At 46.4% G+C, this 18762-nt stretch overlaps 2 protein-coding genes across 6 annotated transcripts in view; one reads left to right on the top strand and one right to left on the bottom strand.

Annotated features, from left to right (window-relative positions):
- The window catches only part of RABEPK (Rab9 effector protein with kelch motifs), a 35354-nt gene extending 19958 nt beyond the window's left edge, over nt 1-15396 (top strand). For 3 of the 5 annotated variants that reach the window (XM_050760563.1, XM_050760560.1, XM_050760564.1), the window contains 3 exons: nt 4590-4739; nt 9696-9845; nt 10486-10805. In XM_050760563.1, coding sequence (XP_050616520.1) covers nt 4590-4739; nt 9696-9845; nt 10486-10778 — 593 coding nt within the window. In that variant the 3' untranslated portion in view covers nt 10779-10805. Of the gene's footprint in view, nt 1-4589; nt 4740-9695; nt 9846-10485; nt 10806-15312 lie in introns of those variants that run through there. The other 2 variants (XM_050760565.1, XM_050760562.1) reach the window with 2 other exon arrangements.
- On the bottom strand, nt 13057-18309 carry HSPA5 (heat shock protein family A (Hsp70) member 5). The gene is made up of 8 exons (XM_050760549.1): nt 17810-18309; nt 17481-17712; nt 16972-17109; nt 16215-16327; nt 15732-16122; nt 15379-15616; nt 14932-15099; nt 13057-13963 (listed from the first exon to the last, which is right to left on the bottom strand). Exons 1-8 carry the CDS (start codon nt 17929-17931, stop codon nt 13401-13403), a joined length of 1965 nt encoding a protein of 654 aa, XP_050616506.1. The 5' UTR covers nt 17932-18309; the 3' UTR covers nt 13057-13400.
- Between the last annotated feature and the right edge of the window lie 453 nt (nt 18310-18762).

Below are 18762 nucleotides of genomic sequence, written 5' to 3'. Positions count from 1 at the left end.
ACAGAGATAATTCTATATGTTACATTTGCATCCTGAATTTTTCACTTAAGTATTGTTCCATGCAATCAGAAAGTCTTCACCAACATTTTGAAATTATTATTATTATATAAATATAAATATTAGAGTCAGGGTCTCACTGCATTGCCAAGGCGGGTCTCAAACTCCTAGCCTCAAGTGATCCTTCAGCTTTGGTCCCTCAAAGTGCTGGCATTATAGGCATTGAGCCACACCACCTGGCCTTCACCATCATTTTTTTTTTTTGAGACGGAGTCTCGCTCTGTAGCCCAGGCTGGAGTGCAGTGGCCGGATCTCAGCTCACTGCAAGCTCCGCCTCCCGGGTTCACGCCATTCTCCGGCCTCAGCCTCCCGAGTAGCTGGGACTACAGGCGCTGCCACCTCGCCCGGCTATTTTTTGTATTTCTTAGTAGAGACGGGGTTTCACCGTGTTAGCCAGGATGGTCTCGATCTCCTGACCTCGTGATCCGCCCATCTCGGCCTCCCAAAGTGCTGGGATTACAGGCTTGAGCCACCGCGCCCGGCCTTCACCATCATTTTTAATAAGTGCTTAGGTTGGGCGCGGTGGCTCGTGCCTGTAATCCCAGCACTTTGGGAGGCCAAGGCAGGTGGATCACAAGGTCAGCAGTTTGAGACCAGCCTGGCCAAGCTGGTGAAACCCCTTATCTACTAAAAATACAAAAATCAGCTGGGCACGGTGGTGGGTGCCTATAATCCCAGCTACTCAGGAGGCTGAGGCAGCAGAATTGCTTGAACCCAGGAGGCGGAGGTGGGTGGATTACCTGAGGTCAGGGTTCAAGACCAGCCTGGGCAACATGGTGAAACCCTGTCTCTACTAAAAATACAAAAAATTAGCTGGATGCGGTGGCGGGCACCTGTAATCCCAGCTACCAGGGAGGCTGAGGCAGGAGAATCCCTTGAACCTGGGAGGTGGAGGTTGCAGTGAGCCCCGATCATGCCACTGCATTCTAGCCTGGGCGACAGAACAAGGCTCCATGTCAAAAAACAAAAAAAAGTGCATAATATTTCATCATGGCTGTACCAATAATTAAACCTGTTGATGGACACTTAGGCTATTTCCAATTCTTCTTTATTATAAACAATACTGTAATGAACAAGCCAGGCATGCTGACTCATGCCTATAATCCTATCAGCTCAGGAGGCTGGAGGATCGCTTGAGCCCAAGAGTTTGAGGATGGAGTGAGCCATAATTGCACCACTGGCACTCCAGCCTTTGCAATAGAGCGAGACCCTGACTCTAAAAAAAAAAAAAAAAAAATATATATATATATATATACACACACACACACAATAAGGAACATATTTATGCAAAAACCATTTCAGGTAATTTTAAATTAAATTCCTTGGGACACCGGGGGCTCCTTGAACAACCAGCAAGCATACCATAAACAGTAATTCAAAGATAAATTGTTTGGCAGACCTTTGTTTCAAAGAGTTTTTGCAGGCCAGGCGCGGTAGCGGTAACATGCCTGTAATCCTTTGGGAGGCCACTTTGGGAGGCCAAAGCAAGGGGATCACTTGAGGTCAGGAGTTCAAAACTAGCCTGGACAACATGGTGAAACCCTGTTTCTACTGAAAATACAAAAAATTATCCGGGCTTGGTGGCGGGCGCCTGTAATCCCAGCTACTTGGGAGGCTGAGGCAGGAGAATCGCCTGAACCGGGAGGCAGATGTTGCAGTGAGCCAAGATCACACCACTGCACTCCAACCTGGGTGACAGAGCAACATTCCATCTCAAAAAAAAAAAAAAAAAGTTTTGCAGTACTCCTTTAAGACTTTTCTGGTATATAGATATGATTAATTTTCCAGAATTCTATATATGTTCAGCTTTGAAGATAAAAAGGGTTGCCTGCAGTAAAATATAATAATAATCAAATTCATAACTCTCATGTATTATGTACTTTTTTTCCTTCATGCTTTATGTATATTATCTCATTTAATTCATACCTCAGCTCTTAGAAGTAGGTATTGTCTTTTTTTTTTGAGACGAAGTCACGCTCTGTTGCCCAGCCTGGAGTGCAGTGGCGCAATCTTGGCTCACTGCAACCTCCACCTCCTGGTTTCAAGCAATTCTCCTGCCTCAGCCTCCTGAGTAGCTGGGACTACAGGCACATGCCACCACGCCAGGCTAATTTTTTTTGTATTTTTAGTAGAGATGGGATTTTACTGTGTTAGTCAGGATGGTCTCAATCTCCTGACCTCATGATCTGCCCACCTCGGCCTCCCAAAGTGCTGGGATTACAGGCGTGAGCCACGGTGCCTGGCCCAGGAGAATCACTTTAACAGGCATGAGCCGCCGTGCCTGGCCAGTATTGTCTTTATCCTTATTTTACAGCTATAGAAACTGGAGCTTAGATAAGTAATTGGTGAAAGGCCACATAGTTATTTAGTGAGATAACCTGGTTTCAGCTCCAAATCCCATATTCTAACCATTATCCTATACTGCCACATCAGGAGTCCCTTTCCCAACCCCTCTAACAAATCAATTAAGGATATTGTCTTGAAAACAGAAGAGTCTAGCAGAGTGAAGTGGTGTGTGCCTGTAGTCCCAGCTACTTGGGAGGCTGAGGTGGGAGGATCACTTAAGCCTAGGAGTTACAATCCAGCCTGGACAACATAGCAAAACCCCATCTCTAAAAATAATAATAAGGCTGGGTGCAGTGGCTCACACCTACAATCCCAGCATTTTGGGAGGCTGAGGTGGGTGGATCACTTGAGCCCAGGAGTTCAAGACCAGCCAGGGCTACATGGTCAACCCCCATCTCTACTAAAAATACAAAAATTAGCCAGGCATGGCGGTGTGCACTTGTAATCCCAGCTACTTGAAAGGCTGAGGCAGGAGAATTGCTTGAACCTGGGAGGCAGAGGTTGCAGTGAGAGCCAAGATTGTGCCATTGCACTCCAGCCTAGGCAACAAGAGCAAAACTCCGTCTCAAAAAAAAAAAAAATGGCTGGACGCAGTGGCTCACGCCTGTAATCCCAGCACTTTGGGAGGCCCGGACGGGGCGGGGGTGGGTCTCTTGTGGTCAGGAGTTCGAGACTAGCCTGGCCAACATGGCAAAACCTTGGCTTTACTAAAAATATTTAAAAATTTGGGATGGGTGCAGTGGCTCACGCCTATAATCCCAACACTTTGGGAGGCCAAGGCGGGTGGATCATCTGAGGTCAGGAATTTGAGACCAGGCTGGCCAATATGTTGAAACCCCTTCTCTACTAAAAATTAAGGGCTGGGCACGGTGGCTCACGCCTGTAATCCCAGCACTTTGGGAGGTTGAGGCGGGCAGATCATGAGGTCAGGAGATCGAGACCATCCTGGCTAACATGGTGAAACCCCATCTCTACTAAAAAAAAATACAAAAAATTAACCAGGCATGGTGGCGGGCACCTGTAATCCCAGCTACTCAGGAGGCTGAGGCAGGAGAATTGCTTGAACCCAGGAGACAGAGGTTGCAGTGAGCTGAGATCGTGCCATTGCGTTCCAGCCTGGGCAACAAGACCGAAACTTTGTCTCAAAAAAAAAAAAAAAAAACATTAAATAAATAAATAAATGAGTAACAAGATGATGACTCTGAAGGCCTGTCACAGAAACAGACTCATTCATTTTGACTTTGTGGTAGTTTTAGTTTGAAGTTAAGAGGAGATCGTTTTTATTTCATAACAAGAAATGGCTTCCGGGTGCTAAGTAGAAGGGGCAGGCATGTTTGGTAGTGGGCTCTCCAGCCCTAGAAGCATGCACGCAGAGGCTCTATAGGACTGTTTTGTTTTTTTTTTTTGAGACGGAGTCTCGCTTTGTCACCCAGGCTGGAGTGCAGAGGCCGGATCTCAGCTCACTGCAAGCTCCGCCTCCCGGGTTCCCGCCATTCTCCTGCCTCAGCCTCCCGAGTAGCTGGGACTACAGGCGCCCGCCACCTCGCCCGGCTAGTTTTTTGTATTTTTTAGTAGAGATGGGGTTTCACCGGGTTAGCCAGGATGGTCTCAATCTCCTGACCTCGTGATCCACCCGTCTCGGCCTCCCAAAGTGCTGGGATTACAGGCTTGAGCCACCGTGCCCGGCCTTTTTTTTTTTTTTTTTTTTTTTTTTTTTTTTAAAGACAAGAGTCTTGCTCTGTCACCCAGGCTGGAATGCAATGGCGTGATTACTTCAACCTCCACCTCTCGGGTTCAAGCAGTTCTCCTGCCTTAGCCTCCCAAGTAGCTGGGATTATTAGGCACCTGCCACCACACCCAGCTAACTTTTTTTTTTTTTTTTTTTTTTTTGTATTTTTAGTAGAGACAGTGTTTTACCATGTTGGCCAGGCTGGCCTCGAACTCCTGACCTCTGGTGATCTACCTCTCTCGGCCTCCCAAAGTGCTGGGATTACAACTGTGAGCCACCGCACCAGCCTATAGGATGTAAAAGGAGGGATGCCTGTGATTGGCTTGGGGAGTTGGAGAGAATGACCCCAAGGTTGCTTCCTGCATGGGACAGCTCCATGATACAGAGGCTTGGGACTATTTCTCATGTTCTTGTTTCATAGCTTTGCCATTTGATGTTATTGAATTTACTTTTCTAGAGACTCTGACCTGGTCACAGCCAGAGACACTTGGGAATCCTCCATCTCCCCGGCATGGTCATGTGATGGTGGCAGCAGGGACAAAGCTCTTCATCCATGGAGGCTTGGCAGGGGACAAATTCTATGATGATCTCCACTGCATTGATATAAGTAAGCAGGGCACGGGGGCTTGTCTGTTTAAAATTGTTATTTTGCCGGGCGTGGTGGCTCACGCCTGTAATCCCAGCACTTTGGGAGGCCGAGGCGGGCGGATCACAAGGTCAGGAGATCGAGACCACGGTGAAACCCCGTCTCTACTAAAAATACAAAAAATTAGCCGGGCGCGGTTGTGGGCGCCTGTAGTCCCAGCTACTCGGGAGGCTGAGGCAGGAGAATGGCGTGAACCCGGGAGGCGGAGCTTGCAGTGAGCCCAGATCGCGCCACTGCACTCCAGCCTGGGCAACAGAGCGAGACTCCGTCTCAAAAAAAAATAAATAAATAAAAAATAAAAAAAAATAAAAAAAAAATTGTTATTTAAAATTTTTTTTTTTTTTTTAGACAAGGTTTCTCTCTGTCACTCAGGCTGGAGTGCAATGGCATGATCTCAGTAGCTTTGGCCTCCAGGGCTCAAGTGATCCTCCTACCTCATCCTCCCCAGTAGCTGGAGCTACAGGTGTGTGCCACCATGCTTGGCTAATATAAAATTTTATTTTGATAGAGATGGGGTCTCACCATGTTGCCCAGGCTGATCTCAAACTTCTTCTCAAGTGATTTTTTTAAATGTGCTTTGAAAGAATATATAGCCTTGCTCGGCAAGGCGCAATGGCTCATGCCTGTAATCTTAGCACCTTGGGAGGCTGTGGCAGGCATATCACCTGAGGTCAGGAGTTTGAGACCAGCCTGGCCAACATGGTGAAACCCCGTGTCTACTAAAAATACAAAAATTAGCCTGTTGTCCTGGCACACGTGCCTGTAATCCCACCTACGTTGATGCCTGAGTCAGGAGAATCGCTTGAACCCAGGAGGTGGAGGTTGTGGTGAGCCAAGATCACGCCACTGCACTCCAGCCTGGGCCACAGAGCAAGACTCCACCTCGAAAAAAAAAAAAAAAAGGCCAGGCACAGTGACTCACACCTGTAATCCCAGCACTTTGGGAGGCTGAGGCCGGGGGAATCACAAGGTAAGGAGTTTGAGACCAACCTAGCCAACATAGTGAAACCCCATCTCTACTAAAAATTTTAAAAATTAGCCAAGTGTGGTAGCACGCACCTCTAGTCCCAGCTACTCGGGAGCCTGAGGTGGGCTGAGACCACGCCATTGCACTCCAGCCTGGGTGACAGAGTGAGACTCCGTCTCAAAAAAAAAAAAAAAAAAAAAAGCCGAGCACAGTGGCTCATACCCGTAATCCCAGCACATTGGGTGGCCGAGGCAGGTGGATCATCTGAGGTCAGGAGTTCAAGACCAGCCTGGCCACCATGGTGAAATCCCATCTCTACTAAAAATATAAAAATTAGCTGGGCGTGGTGGCAGGTGTCTGTAATCCCAGCTACTCTGGAGGCTGAGGCAGGAGAATCGCTTAAGCCCAGGAGGCACAGGTTGCAGTGATCCGAGATCATGCCACTGCACTTCATCCTGAGCGACACAGCAAGACTCCATCTCAAAAAGAAAAAAAAGAAAAAAAAAATCAGCCAGGTGTGGTGACAGGCACTGTAGTCCTGGCTACTTGGGAGGCTGAGGCAGAATAATCGCCAGAACCCGGGAGGCAGAGGTTGCTGTGAGCTGAGATCACGCCCCTGCACTCCAGCCTAGGCGACAGAGTGAGACTCCGTCTCAAAAAAAAAGAAAAAGAAAAAAGAAGAAGGAAATATAGCCTTGCTCTTATGTGTAGGTGACTTGACTAGCTGGCAGAATCTTCATCAAATTCTGTTACCTCTGGACAGAATACTAATAATAAAAAATCATAGCACTAAATAATCTCCTGAGTGCTCACTATGGACCCAGCCATTTATCATCTCTTATCCTTCCAACAGTGTTGTCCTTTCATTACAACCCATTATGCTTTGTGTTGGCCTATTGGATTTCTTTCAGGTGTTAGACATTAACCCATGAAGGACCTGGATAACATGGACGTAGATGACCAGAATTTTATGCTTGTCATGCTAAATGATTGAAAACAGTGGGAAGACAAAGGTTAAAGAGAACATGAGACATATTTTTAAGTATCTGAAGGGCTGATATACTGTGGGGACACCCTGGACTCATTCTGGGCAATTCCTTCAAGCCGTGAGGTTCATTATGGTAGGGAACTTGTCTATTTTGTTCTCCAGTACATTTCTAACACTTAGTGCAGTGTCTGGCAGATAGTGGGTGACAGGTACTTTCTTTTTTTTGAGATAGTATCTCACTTGGTTGCCCAGGCTGGAATGCACTGATGTGATCTTAGCTCACGGCAACCTCCGCCTCTCAGGTCAAGTGATTCTCCTGCCTCAGCCTTCCGATAGCCGGGACAACAGGCACATGCTACCACACCTAGATAATTTTTGTATTTTCTGTAGAGACGAGGTTTCACCATGTTGCCCAGGCTGGTCTCGAACTCCAGGACTCAAGGGATCCACCCACCTTGGCCTCCCAAAGTGCTGGGATTACGGGCGTGAGCTACTGCTCCTGGGCCATATCTGTTATTGAGTGGATGGATGAAGAAATGAACATGTTGTGCGTTGCTCCAGACTACAAGAGCTAGAACAATGGGCAGAAGGCATGGGAATTCCTGTGTAGTATATCGGGCTACCTTCCCAAGCCTTAAATTCTCTGGCTCCATGACAGCTGAGGCCAGGGGACACTGGCTTAGTATTCCTACATTGGCTAGAATTTTGGCCACACCGGGTAATTCTCCTGTCCTACTCTGAGATGCTGGGCCCCTGCCTTGCGTTGACAGGTGGCAACTATCTACACAAAACCATTCCTTGCAGGGAGTCAGATGGGGTTTTAATGCTTATTTTTAAAAAGAAAGCCTTTTTCTGTTGTTAGGAACTACTTGTTGACTGTTTTTCTGGCCTACCCAAGTAGTTCTCTAAATCTGAAATCCAGTGATAGCTTGCCTTATTTAAGTGCTTGTTTGGGCTGGGTGTGGTGACTCACCCCTGTAATCCCAAAGTTTGGGAGGCCGAGGTGGACAGATCACCTGAGGTCAGCAGTTCGAGACTAGCCTGGCCAACATGATAAAACCCCATCTCTACCAAAAATGCAAAAATTAGCCAGGTGTGGTGGTGTGTGCCGGTAATCCCAGCTACTCTAGAGGCTGAGGCAGGAGAATCGCTTGAACCCGGGAGGCAGAGGTTGCAGTGAGCTGAGATTGTGCCACTGAACTCCAGCCTGGGTAACAGAGCGAGACTCTGTCTCAAAAGAAAAAAAAAGGCCGGGCGCAGTGGCTCAAGCCTGTAATCCCAGCACTTTGGGAGGCTGAGATGGGCGGATCACGAGGTCAGGAGATAGAGACCATCCTGGCTAACACGTTGAAACCCTGTCTCTACTAAAAAAAATACAAAACATCCTGGCTAACATGGTGAAACCGCGTCTCTACTAAAAAATACAAAAAACTAGCCGGGCGTGGTGGCGGGCGCCTGTAGTCCCGGATACCCGGGAGGCTGAGGCAGGAGAATGGCGTGAACCCGGGAGGCGGAGCTTGCAGTGAGCTGAGATCCGGCCACTGCACTCCAGCCTGGGAGACAAAGCGAGACTCCGTCTCGAAAAAAAAAAACAAAAAACAAAAAACAAAACAAAAAAAAAACCCAAAAAACTAGCCAGGCGACGTGGCAGGCACCTTTAGTCCCAGCTACTCGGGAGGCTGAGGCAGGAGAATGGCATAAACCCAGGAGGTGGAGCTTGCAGTGAGCTGAGATCCGGCCACTGCACTCCAGCCTGGGCGACTGAGCCAGACTCCGTCTCAAAAAAAAAAAAAAAAAAAAAATGCTTGTTTGAAAAGATGCAAGTTTCCCTGTAAAAATAGGTTGGAAGTAGGTGCTGAGGCAGCATGTTACAGTGTAGAGACTTTGGAGACACAAGCTTTGGAGCCAGACCTGAGTGCAGTCTAGCTCTGCCACTTACAGGCTGTAGGGTCTCGGACAAGTCTCTCCCTGTCTATTCTTGTTTGCTCATTTGTAAGAAGAAAGGGGAGACCAGGCACCAGGCTGTGACTCCCACCTATAATCCCAGCACTTTGGGAGGCCGAAGTGGGTGGATCACGAGGTCAGGAGTTCAAGACCAGCCTGGTCAAGATGGTAACGCCATCTCTACTAAAAATACAAAAAATTAGCTGGGCATGGTAGTGGGTGCCTATAATCCTAGCTACTCGGGCGGCTGAGGCAGAGAATTGCTTGAACCAGGGAGGTGGAGGTTGCAGTGAGCCAAGATCGAGCCACTGCCCTCTAGCCTGGGCAACAGAGTGGGGGGGAAAAAAAAAAAGAAGAAGAAAGGGGATAGGCAGAAGTAATAGCAATTTCACAGGGCTGTTATGAAAATTAAGTGAGCAGCCGGGCGCGGTGGCTCAAGCCTGTAATCCCAGCACTTTGGGAGGCTGAGACAGGCGGATCACGAGGTCAGGAGATCGAGACCATCCTGGCTAACACGGTGAAACCCCGTCTCTACTAAAAAAATACAAAAAATTAGCCGGACGTGGCGGCAGGCGCCTGTAGTCCCAGCTACTCGGGAGGCTGAGGCAGGAGAATGGCGTAAACCCGGGAGGCGGAGTTTGCAGTGAGCTGAGAGCCGGCCACTGCACTCCAGCCTGGGCCACAGAGCGAGACTCCGTCTCAAAAAAAAAAGAAAAAAAAATAGTGAATAGCTGAAGGCGACTGTTATTATAGAGGTTGTATCACATTTCTGTGTGATCCAAAGACCGCCTGCATCTGAATCGCCTGAGATTCTGAGAATCACTGAGCTCCTCCCTCCCTTCCTCCCTGGACTACCCAATCATGTCAGAGTTCCCCAAATAATTCTTATGTGCACTAAACCTCTCAGAGCTCTTGGTGAATCAATTACTTTCAGTGATTGGTTTGCAAACTGCAGTAGATGGGTAAGTTTGAAAGCACATCTTAGCCCATGTTGTGCCAAAGCTCTTTCTCTTGGCAGGTAACATGAAATGGCAGAAGCTAAGTCCCACTGGGGCAGCTCCAGCAGGCTGTGCTGCCCACTCAGCTGTGGCTGTGGGAAATCACCTGTACATCTTTGGTGGAATGACTCCTGCAGGAGCGCTGGACACAATGTACCAGTATCACACAGGTGAGCAGGTGTCCATGGGGATCTTTAAGCAAATCTAAACATCCTTTGAAAAGTGATGCAGTGGCTGGGCACAGTGGCTCACGCCTGTAATCCCAGCACTTTGGGAGGCCAAGGCAGGCAGATCATGAGGTCAGGAGATCGAGACCATCCTGACCAACATGGTGAAACCCCGTCTCTACTAAAATAGAAAAAATTAGCCAGGCATGGTGGCACACGCCTATAGTCCCAGCTACTTGGGAGGCCGAGGCAGGGGAATTGCTTGAACCCGGGAGGCGGAGGTTGTAGTGAGCTGAGATCAAACCACTACACTCCAGCCTGGGCAATAGAGCGAGACTCAGTCTCAAAAAAAAAAAAAAAAAAAAAAAAAGAGAAAAAAAAAGTGATGCAGTGCTTCGGTTTTCCAGTTTGGTTCTTCTATATCTAAATCCAAAAAAATAAAAACTCTGTAGGGGGTGACATCATTAAAGCAACAATGCTGCTATGAGGGTTTCTTTTTTTCCTTTCACTTCCTGTTTGTGAGGACTCAGCTGCTACAGTAAATCACTGAGCATTTCTAGAAAATTCTTTACTTTTTATTCACATTTTGGCTTTCACTATCTGGAAATTTCTTAACATGAAGCCTTTTCCCTCCCCAACATAGAAAGGCAGCATTGGACCTTGCTTAAATTTGATTCTTTTCTACCCCCTGGACGATTGGACCATTCCATGTGTATCATTCCATGGCCAGTGACGTGTGCTTCTGAGAAAGAAGATTCCAACTCTCTCACTCTGAACCATGAAGCTGAGAAAAGGGATTCAGCTGACAAAGTCATGAGCCACAGTGGCGACTCACATGAGGAAGGCCAGACTGATACACTGCTCTGTTTGGTGTTCGGTGGGATGAATACAGAGGGGGAAATCTATGATGATTGTATTGTGACTATAGTTGACTAATAAAACCCACATTTTTATTACCTGTCAGTTACTTTCAGAATAGTTGAGTAAAACCTGAGCTATTTTATACCTCCAAAATATCTTCTGCAATATATATCTGTTTTTCTCCTACTTTGGTAGGTGAATAAACTAATACAAATAATTCTTATGTGCCCTAAACCTTGCTATATTGCCTCTCAGAGCTCTTGGGAATGACTTTCAGTGACTGGTTTACAAAACTGTAGTAGATAGATAAGTTTTGCCCAATGCAAAAACCTCCACTATATTAACGTGAAAGGCTTTGGGCCAGGCTTGGTGGCTCACGCCTGCAATCCCAGCACTTTGGGAGGCCGAGGCAGTGGATCACCTGAGGTCAGGAGTTCAAGACCAGCCTGACCAACATGGAGAAACTCCACCTCTACTACAAATACAAAATTAGCCGGGCGTGGTGGCACATGCCTGTAATCCCAGCTACTTGGGAGGCTGAGGCAGGAGAATCGCTTGAACCCGGGAGGCGGAGGTTGCAGTGAGCTGAGATCACGCCATTGCACTCCAGCCTGGGTGACAAGAATGAAACTGTCTGAAAAAAATACATATATATATATATAAAAGCATCATTTTTAAATATATGTATACATATATATAAAAGCAGCTATAAAAGCATCAATAATATATATAAAACATTTTATATACTATACATATTTTTTATATATATGTATACATATATATATATATGTATACATATATATAAAAAAAAGGCTTTACCGGCAATACAAACCTAGGTAGGTATGATTAGTGTATTAAATGCTAATCACAAGGTTGCAATAGGGTTAGGGTTAAAAAAAGTTACAGAATTGTAATAGGTAAACAACAAACTATAGACATCAGAGTAGACATTAGTTGAAGTCTATCTTTTTAACATTCAGGAACAGCTCCTCAGAAAGAGATACAGACTAGGTGATCCACAGTAGTGACAGCCTTTGAGGAAAGGGAAGACTAGCCCTAGTTGCTACCGTTTAACCCTATGGCCCCAGGGTACACAGCACTGCAGGTCATCTTTAATGGCTGTATTGGGCTTGGCCTGAGACCAGTCTTCTGCTCAGGGACTGCCCAAATACTTTTGGGGCAGTGCAGCAGAGGTCTAGATCTGATTAAGAGGTTGGTGTTGGGAACCAGTTCCACTAGCCCTAGACAATTAACCTTTCAGCCAGTTGCCCATCTATAAAATACCTATCCTTGGGCAATATTGCAATTTTCTTTTGTTTTTTTTTTGAGATGGAGTCTCACTCTTGTCGCCAGGCTGGAGTGCAGTGGTGTGATCTTGGCTCACTGCAACCTCTGCCTCCCGAGTTCAAGTGATTCTCCTGCCTCAGCCTTCGGCTTGCACCACCACGCCCTGCTAATTTTTGTATTTTCAGTAGAGATGGGGTTTCACCATGTTGGCAAGGATGGTCTCTCTCTCTTGACCTCGTGATCCACCCGCCTCGGCCTCCTAAAGTGCTAGGATTACAATATTGGATTTTATGTTAGCACCAGCCTGCCCTTTATTGATAATACTATTTACCTGGACTCTTTTCTTCAGGAGGGCAATCTAAGTAATAAGCCAGTTTTGACACAAACCACTGCCTTTAACCCATTCATAGTGAGGGGATGTAGTGGAGTTTCAATGTCACCATCCTAGCTCCCACCCCAGTACCACTAATGAGAAATGTCAAGGATGGAGATTCTGACAGCTAGGGGTTCACAATATACCTTTACATCCTGAAGTTACAGATTAAGTCCAAGTGTATCAAGTTAGTAATGCCAGTGATCACTCATTCCCCATCATTTCTCAGAGAATCCAAGCAGCTATAAAAGCATCATTAATAATAATTTTAAAAAGCCACCAGAAACGCAGTTTTCTTAGAAAGGGGAAATAGGAAACCAAGTATGGTCAAGAAAACCCCACTCTTGGGCACTGTGAAATGCCCCTTGCCTAAGTAAAGATGTGGATTAACTGCTCTCCCCTTTCGTTAGATTAATGCAAAAGCCGAGCATGGTGCTAACAAGCCTGTAGTCTTGATTAGCTGGAGACTGAGGTGGAAGAATCACTTGGGTTTTTTTACCCAGGAGGGTGAAAAAAAAAAAAAAAAAAAAAAAAAAAAAAGCAAATTCTCTGGAAGCATTAAATAGAAGTGTTTCCTTATCCCAACATACCAAACACTCCCTCCCCTCACCCCACACACAAGAATCTAGCCTTAAATTTCCTAAAATAAATAATTGATCTAATTAGAAGCTTTGCACAAACATTAGACCAGTGTAAATAACAAACATTTATTGGTGTCACTTATGGTAGAAAAAACTTCCTACACCAGATGCACATGACCCAATTGTTAAATAGAACATTTTGAAGGTGAACACACACCCTAACCCAGGTTTTTTACCCACTTTTTAAGATGGCCAATTCTTCTTCTCCCCCCCACCCAAAGACATGTGAGCAACTGCTAATGAAAAGCAGTAAACAGCCGCTTGGGCTATATCATTTTCAACTCCACTCTGAGGTGAAGATTCCAATTACATTCGAGACTTAAGTTCTCTCAATTTTTTCCTAACAAAGTTCCTGAGTCCAGTATTTACAATATTACAGCACTAGTAGATCAGTATCTACAACTCATCTTTTTCTGCTGTATCCTCTTCACCAGTTGGGGGCGGGCCTGCACTTCCATAGAGTTTGCTGATAATTGGCTGAACAATTTCTTCCAGTTCCTTCTTCTTAGCTTTGAAGTCTTCAATGTCAGCATCTTGGTGGCTTTCCAGCCATTCAATCTTTTCTTCTACAGCTTTTTCCATGGTCTCCTTATCTTCAGAGGAAAGTTTACCTCCCAGCTTTTCTTTATCTCCAATCTGATTCTTTAGAGAATAGGCATAGCTTTCCAACTCATTTCTAGTATCAATGCGCTCCTTGAGCTTTTTGTCTTCCTCAGCAAACTTCTCAGCATCATTAACCATCCTTTCGATTTCTTCAGGTGTCAGGCGATTCTGGTCATTGGTAATTGTGATCTTATTTTTGTTCCCTGTACCCTTGTCTTCAGCTGTCACTCGAAGAATACCATTCACATCTATCTCAAAGGTGACTTCAATCTGTGGGACCCCACGAGGAGCAGGAGGAATTCCAGTCAGATCAAATGTACCCAGAAGATGATTGTCTTTTGTCAGGGGTCGTTCACCTAGAAGTTACATATAGAAAAACTCATTAGTTGTTACTGACAAGCATTAGCACATCTAGACACTTTTGGTTTTATCGAGCTAAAAGTAATTTCATACTGGTCTACAGGGAGCAGCAACTAGTACTAACAATGAGTTAGGTTACTAACTCAACTGAATTTTATCTATTTTAAAGTACTATGAACTCCTTTTTCTTGTACTCTAGGAGCCAGCTCAGATGTTACTATTAAGAATGCTAAACATAGGCTGGGCACAGTGGCTCACACCTGTAATAATCCCAGCACTTCGGGAAGCTGAGGTCAGTGGATCACCTGAGGTTAGGAGTTCAAGACCAGCCTGGCCAACATGGCAAAACCCTGCCTCTACTAACAATACAAAAATTAGCCTGGCATGGTGGTGGGCACCTGTAATCCCAGCTACTCGGGAGGTAGAGGTTGCAGGTCATGCCACTACACCCCAGACTAGGCGACAGAGTGACACTCCATCTCAAAAAAAAAAAAAAAAAAAAAAAAAAAAGCGAAATATCTAGATATAAAACATTATTCAAATTAAGACCCCCATCTGAAAACAGCAGTTACTTAGTTCCCTTGCCATTTCAATAGATCATCTTAAGTCATGTTCTTTTAAAACATGCCGTGATAGATAGACCTGGCGCGGTGGCTCATGCCTGTAATCCCAGTACTTTGGGAGGCAGAGGCAGGCAGATGACCTGAGGTCAGGAGTTGGAGACCAGCCTGGGCAACCTGGTGAAACCCCATCTCTACTAAAACTACAGAAATTAGCCAGGCATGGTGGTCCACGCCTGTAATCCCAGCTACTCTGGAGGCTGAGGCAGGAGAATCACTTGAACCCGGGAGACGGAGGTTGCAGTGAGCGGAGATCATGCCACTGCAGTCCAGCCAGGGCAACAGAGCAAAACTTCATCTCAAAAAAAAAAAAAAAAGCCATATTAGCAAACTTAAGTAATTACCTTCATAGACCTTGATTGTAACAGTTGGTTGGTTATCAGAAGCTGTAGAAAAGATCTGAGACTTCTTGGTAGGCACCACTGTGTTCCTTGGAATCAGTTTGGTCATGACACCTCCCACAGTTTCAATACCAAGTGTAAGGGGACACACATCAAGCAGTACCAGGTCACCTGTAAGGATAAGTTATTTAACTTCTAATTCAAGTTCTCCCTATGAGCTATGTAAAGTTTGTGTCTCTAGCATTTGGTTAGGTTCTAACACACATCTTAAAGGCAGTGAATTAAACAGTTGCTAATGATCTTGAGACTACCCCAGTCTTGTCTTCACTGACACCCTTTACTACATGTGTGACCTTGTTGCTCATATTCTGGTATTTTCTAAAGCAATAGCTAATGAGTCTTCCATCAAGCTATGGAATCACTATGAAAGGTGCCGCGATCGTGACCTACCTGTATCTTGATCACCAGAGAGCACACCAGCCTGGACAGCAGCACCATATGCTACAGCTTCATCTGGGTTTATGCCACGGGATGGTTCCTTGCCATTGAAGAACTCTTTAACCAGTTGCTGAATCTTTGGAATTCGAGTCGAGCCACCAACAAGAACAATTTCATCAATATCAGACTTCTTCAAATCAGAATCTTCCAGCACTTTCTGGACGGGCTTCATAGTAGACCGGAACAGATCCTAGAAAAAAAAGACCTGGTTACCGTGATGTCTGTTATCTAAGTATCTAGATGCAATGTCCTGAATTCAGAGTCTAATGAGATCTCATTAGCAAAGCAGAAAACAAGGGACATACCATGTTGAGCTCTTCAAATTTGGCCCGAGTCAGGGTCTCAGAAAAGTCTTCTCCTTCATAGAAGGACTCAATTTCAATTCTTGCTTGATGTTGAGAAGACAGGGCCCGTTTGGCCTTTTCCACCTCACGCCGAAGTTTCTGCACAGCTCTGTTGTCTTTCCTGACGTCTTTGCCAGTCTTCTTTTTGTACAGCTTGATGAAGTGTTCCATGACACGCTGGTCAAAGTCTTCTCCACCCAGATGAGTATCTCCATTAGTGGCCACGACTTCGAAGACACCATTGTCAATGGTGAGAAGAGACACATCAAAGGTTCCGCCACCCAGGTCAAACACCAGGATGTTCTTCTCCCCCTCCCTTTTATCCAGGCCATAAGCAATAGCAGCTGCTGTACTATTAGGAGATTAAAAAAGGGAAAAGTTTTGTCAGTACTTCACATTTCCACTATTTGGCAAATATGCCGTATCCCTGAATTTCATACTTACGGCTCGTTGATGATCCTCATAACATTTAGGCCAGCAATAGTTCCAGCGTCTTTGGTTGCTTGGCGTTGGGCATCATTGAAATAGGCCGGTACAGTAACAACTGCATGGGTAACCTAAAAGGATAAAAGATAATTAAATGTATTGTCACACAGTTTAACACTTATTCAAATTACAGTCTGGCCAGGCAGTGGCTTGTGCCTGTAATCCCAGCACTTTGGGAGCCTGAGGCAGGAGGATTCACCAGAGGTCAGGATTTCAAGACCAGCCTGGGCAATGTGAAGAAACCCTGTCTCTACTGAAAATTAAAAAAAAAAAAAAAAAAATTAGCCAGGTGTGGTGGTGTGCCTGTAGTCCCAGTTACTTGGGAGGCTGAAGCAGGAGAGCTGCTTGAACCCGAGAGGCAGAGGTTGCAGTGAGCTGAGATCATGCCACTGCAGTCCAGTCTGGGCAACAGAGCAAGACTCCCTCTCAAAAAAAAAAAAAAAAAAAAATTATAGTCAAACCATCACTTTAGTTTTTAAGCCAATTTATTGATGAGTATAACATATAAAATTTTATGCTCCTGGAATTGTAAGCATTAAATAATACATGAAAAGTCTATTTTGTTTGGCTTATAGTAAAGGACTCAATAATGACCTGACAAGCATGAATACCATTCTGATTAAAATTTTTGAAACCATGAAGGCTTCTATACATAACAGCCAACCAAGAATACTAATGATCAAAAAATACTTAACATTGTTCTAGAAATATTTACCTTCTTTCCCAAATAAGCCTCGGCGGTTTCTTTCATTTTAGTGAGAACCATGGCAGAAATTTCTTCAGGAGCAAACGTCTTTGTTTGCCCACCTCCAATATCAACTTGAATGTATGGTTTAGTTTTCTTTTCAACCACCTATTTTTAAAAATTATTGTTTTCAGACACAGATGCAATGACATCTCAAAGTTTAAAAGACCCACTACCATCCCCACAATTTGGTTTATTTTGGTCCCTTGGGGCTGCAAATTGACTAGAAATACTTCAGGGAGTATAGGTGTCTCATAAAGTTCAGTTTTAATCGGTCTTTTATTCCTAAACTATTGTAGACCGACTACGACATCAACTATACTGTCTTAAGTTTTGTAACATACTAGGATTATTACAGTTTTTACACACATCCTGTCTACAGCCTTCAACTGATGTCTCAACACTTCCAGAGACTTATAATTCTAAATACTCCCACCACCCACCCGTCCTCTAACCGCACAAGAAAAACCCGGTCGAACCTTGAACGGCAAGAACTTGATGTCCTGCTGCACAGATGGGTCGTTCCACGTGCGGCCGATGAGCCGCTTGGCGTCAAAGACCGTGTTCTCGGGGTTGGAGGTGAGCTGGTTCTTGGCGGCATCGCCGATCAGACGTTCCCCTTCAGGAGTGAAGGCCACATAGGACGGCGTGATGCGGTTGCCCTGATCGTTGGCGATGATCTCCACGCGGCCGTTCTTGAACACGCCGACGCTGGCAGAAAAATCCGACAGAGGGACATCAGCACCGCACTTCTCACGCCAGGCCAGGCGGCTACGCCCGTCCCCCCGCATCAGCAAACCCCACTTACCAGGAGTAGGTGGTCCCCAGGTCGATGCCGACCACCGTGCCCACGTCCTCCTTCTTGTCCTCCTCCTCGGCCCGCGCCGCGCTGAGCAGCAGCAGCATCGCGGCCACCAGGGAGAGCTTCATCTTGCCAACCAGTCCGGCAGCAGCAGCAGGCAGGGCGTCGCAGGCAGTCCAGCCACAGGCCGCAGCACAGGAGCGCAGCGCGGTTTCCGACTTGCAGGCGGCAGGGGCCGGGGGTCACAAGGCGCCACGAACCAGGAGAAGGGCAGGTCTGGAAATGCAGGCCGCGGCGCTTACCTCTCACACTCGCGAAACACCCCAATCGGTCGGTCTGTCTGTGCTGTCTCGGCCGGTGTCGACCTCGCCGTCGCCTACTCGGCTTATATACCCTCCCCCAGCCCCGTCGTGGAGGCCGCCGATTGGTGAAGGCCCTGCTCGTTGGAGGCCGCTGATTGGCCCAGGCCACCAAGCTGGCCGCCGCCGATTCGAAGCGGCCTCCTCCGCAACAAACGTCACTGCTCCGCCCCCCCCCGGCTGATTCATTGGCTGCTATTCGTTTCTAACGTCCACATAACATCCGCCCCATCCACTGGTCCCATTGGTTCAGCAGCTGTCTCTCTCTCCTGCGACTTCTCACCTCGAGGCATTTCCTCTGGTAACCGCACAGGTCCCGCCTTCACTCCGGGCCCTAGGGGGTCGGAGTAGGTCCAGCACAACTGATCCCCCGGGGCTGTGGGATCTGAATCTTTTCCTTCTCTACTGCTTGTTCTCCCCATCTCCATCCCTCATCCCGAAGCGGGAAGCAACTTTCTCTTCCCAGCTTCCATCCAGTCTCTGAGTAGACCGGTCGCAGCTTAGATACTGGGATCGCCTCAGAACACATTTCTTTGCCCTTCACGGCCACTACCGGTATTGGGATATGCGAGTCTCAGGGCCATTCGTTGCTCACAGGTC

Source organism: Macaca thibetana, chromosome 15 (assembly GCF_024542745.1).
Source record: "Macaca thibetana thibetana isolate TM-01 chromosome 15, ASM2454274v1, whole genome shotgun sequence".
Taxonomy (NCBI): Eukaryota; Metazoa; Chordata; class Mammalia; order Primates; family Cercopithecidae; genus Macaca; species Macaca thibetana.
This window is presented reverse-complemented; position numbering and strand designations above follow the sequence as displayed.

Excerpts from the sequence above, each read along its gene's own strand:
- HSPA5 (XM_050760549.1), bottom strand. The coding sequence starts at position 17,931 with ATGAAGCTCTCCCTGGTGGCCGCGATGCTGCTGCTGCTCAGCGCGGCG. Across the intron at positions 16,328-16,971 it reads AGGCTTATTTGGGAAAGAAG|GTTACCCATGCAGTTGTTAC; the intron begins GTAAATATTTCT and ends TTATCCTTTTAG. Across the intron at positions 15,100-15,378 it reads CTCTGGTGATCAAGATACAG|GTGACCTGGTACTGCTTGAT; the intron begins GTAGGTCACGAT and ends TTATCCTTACAG.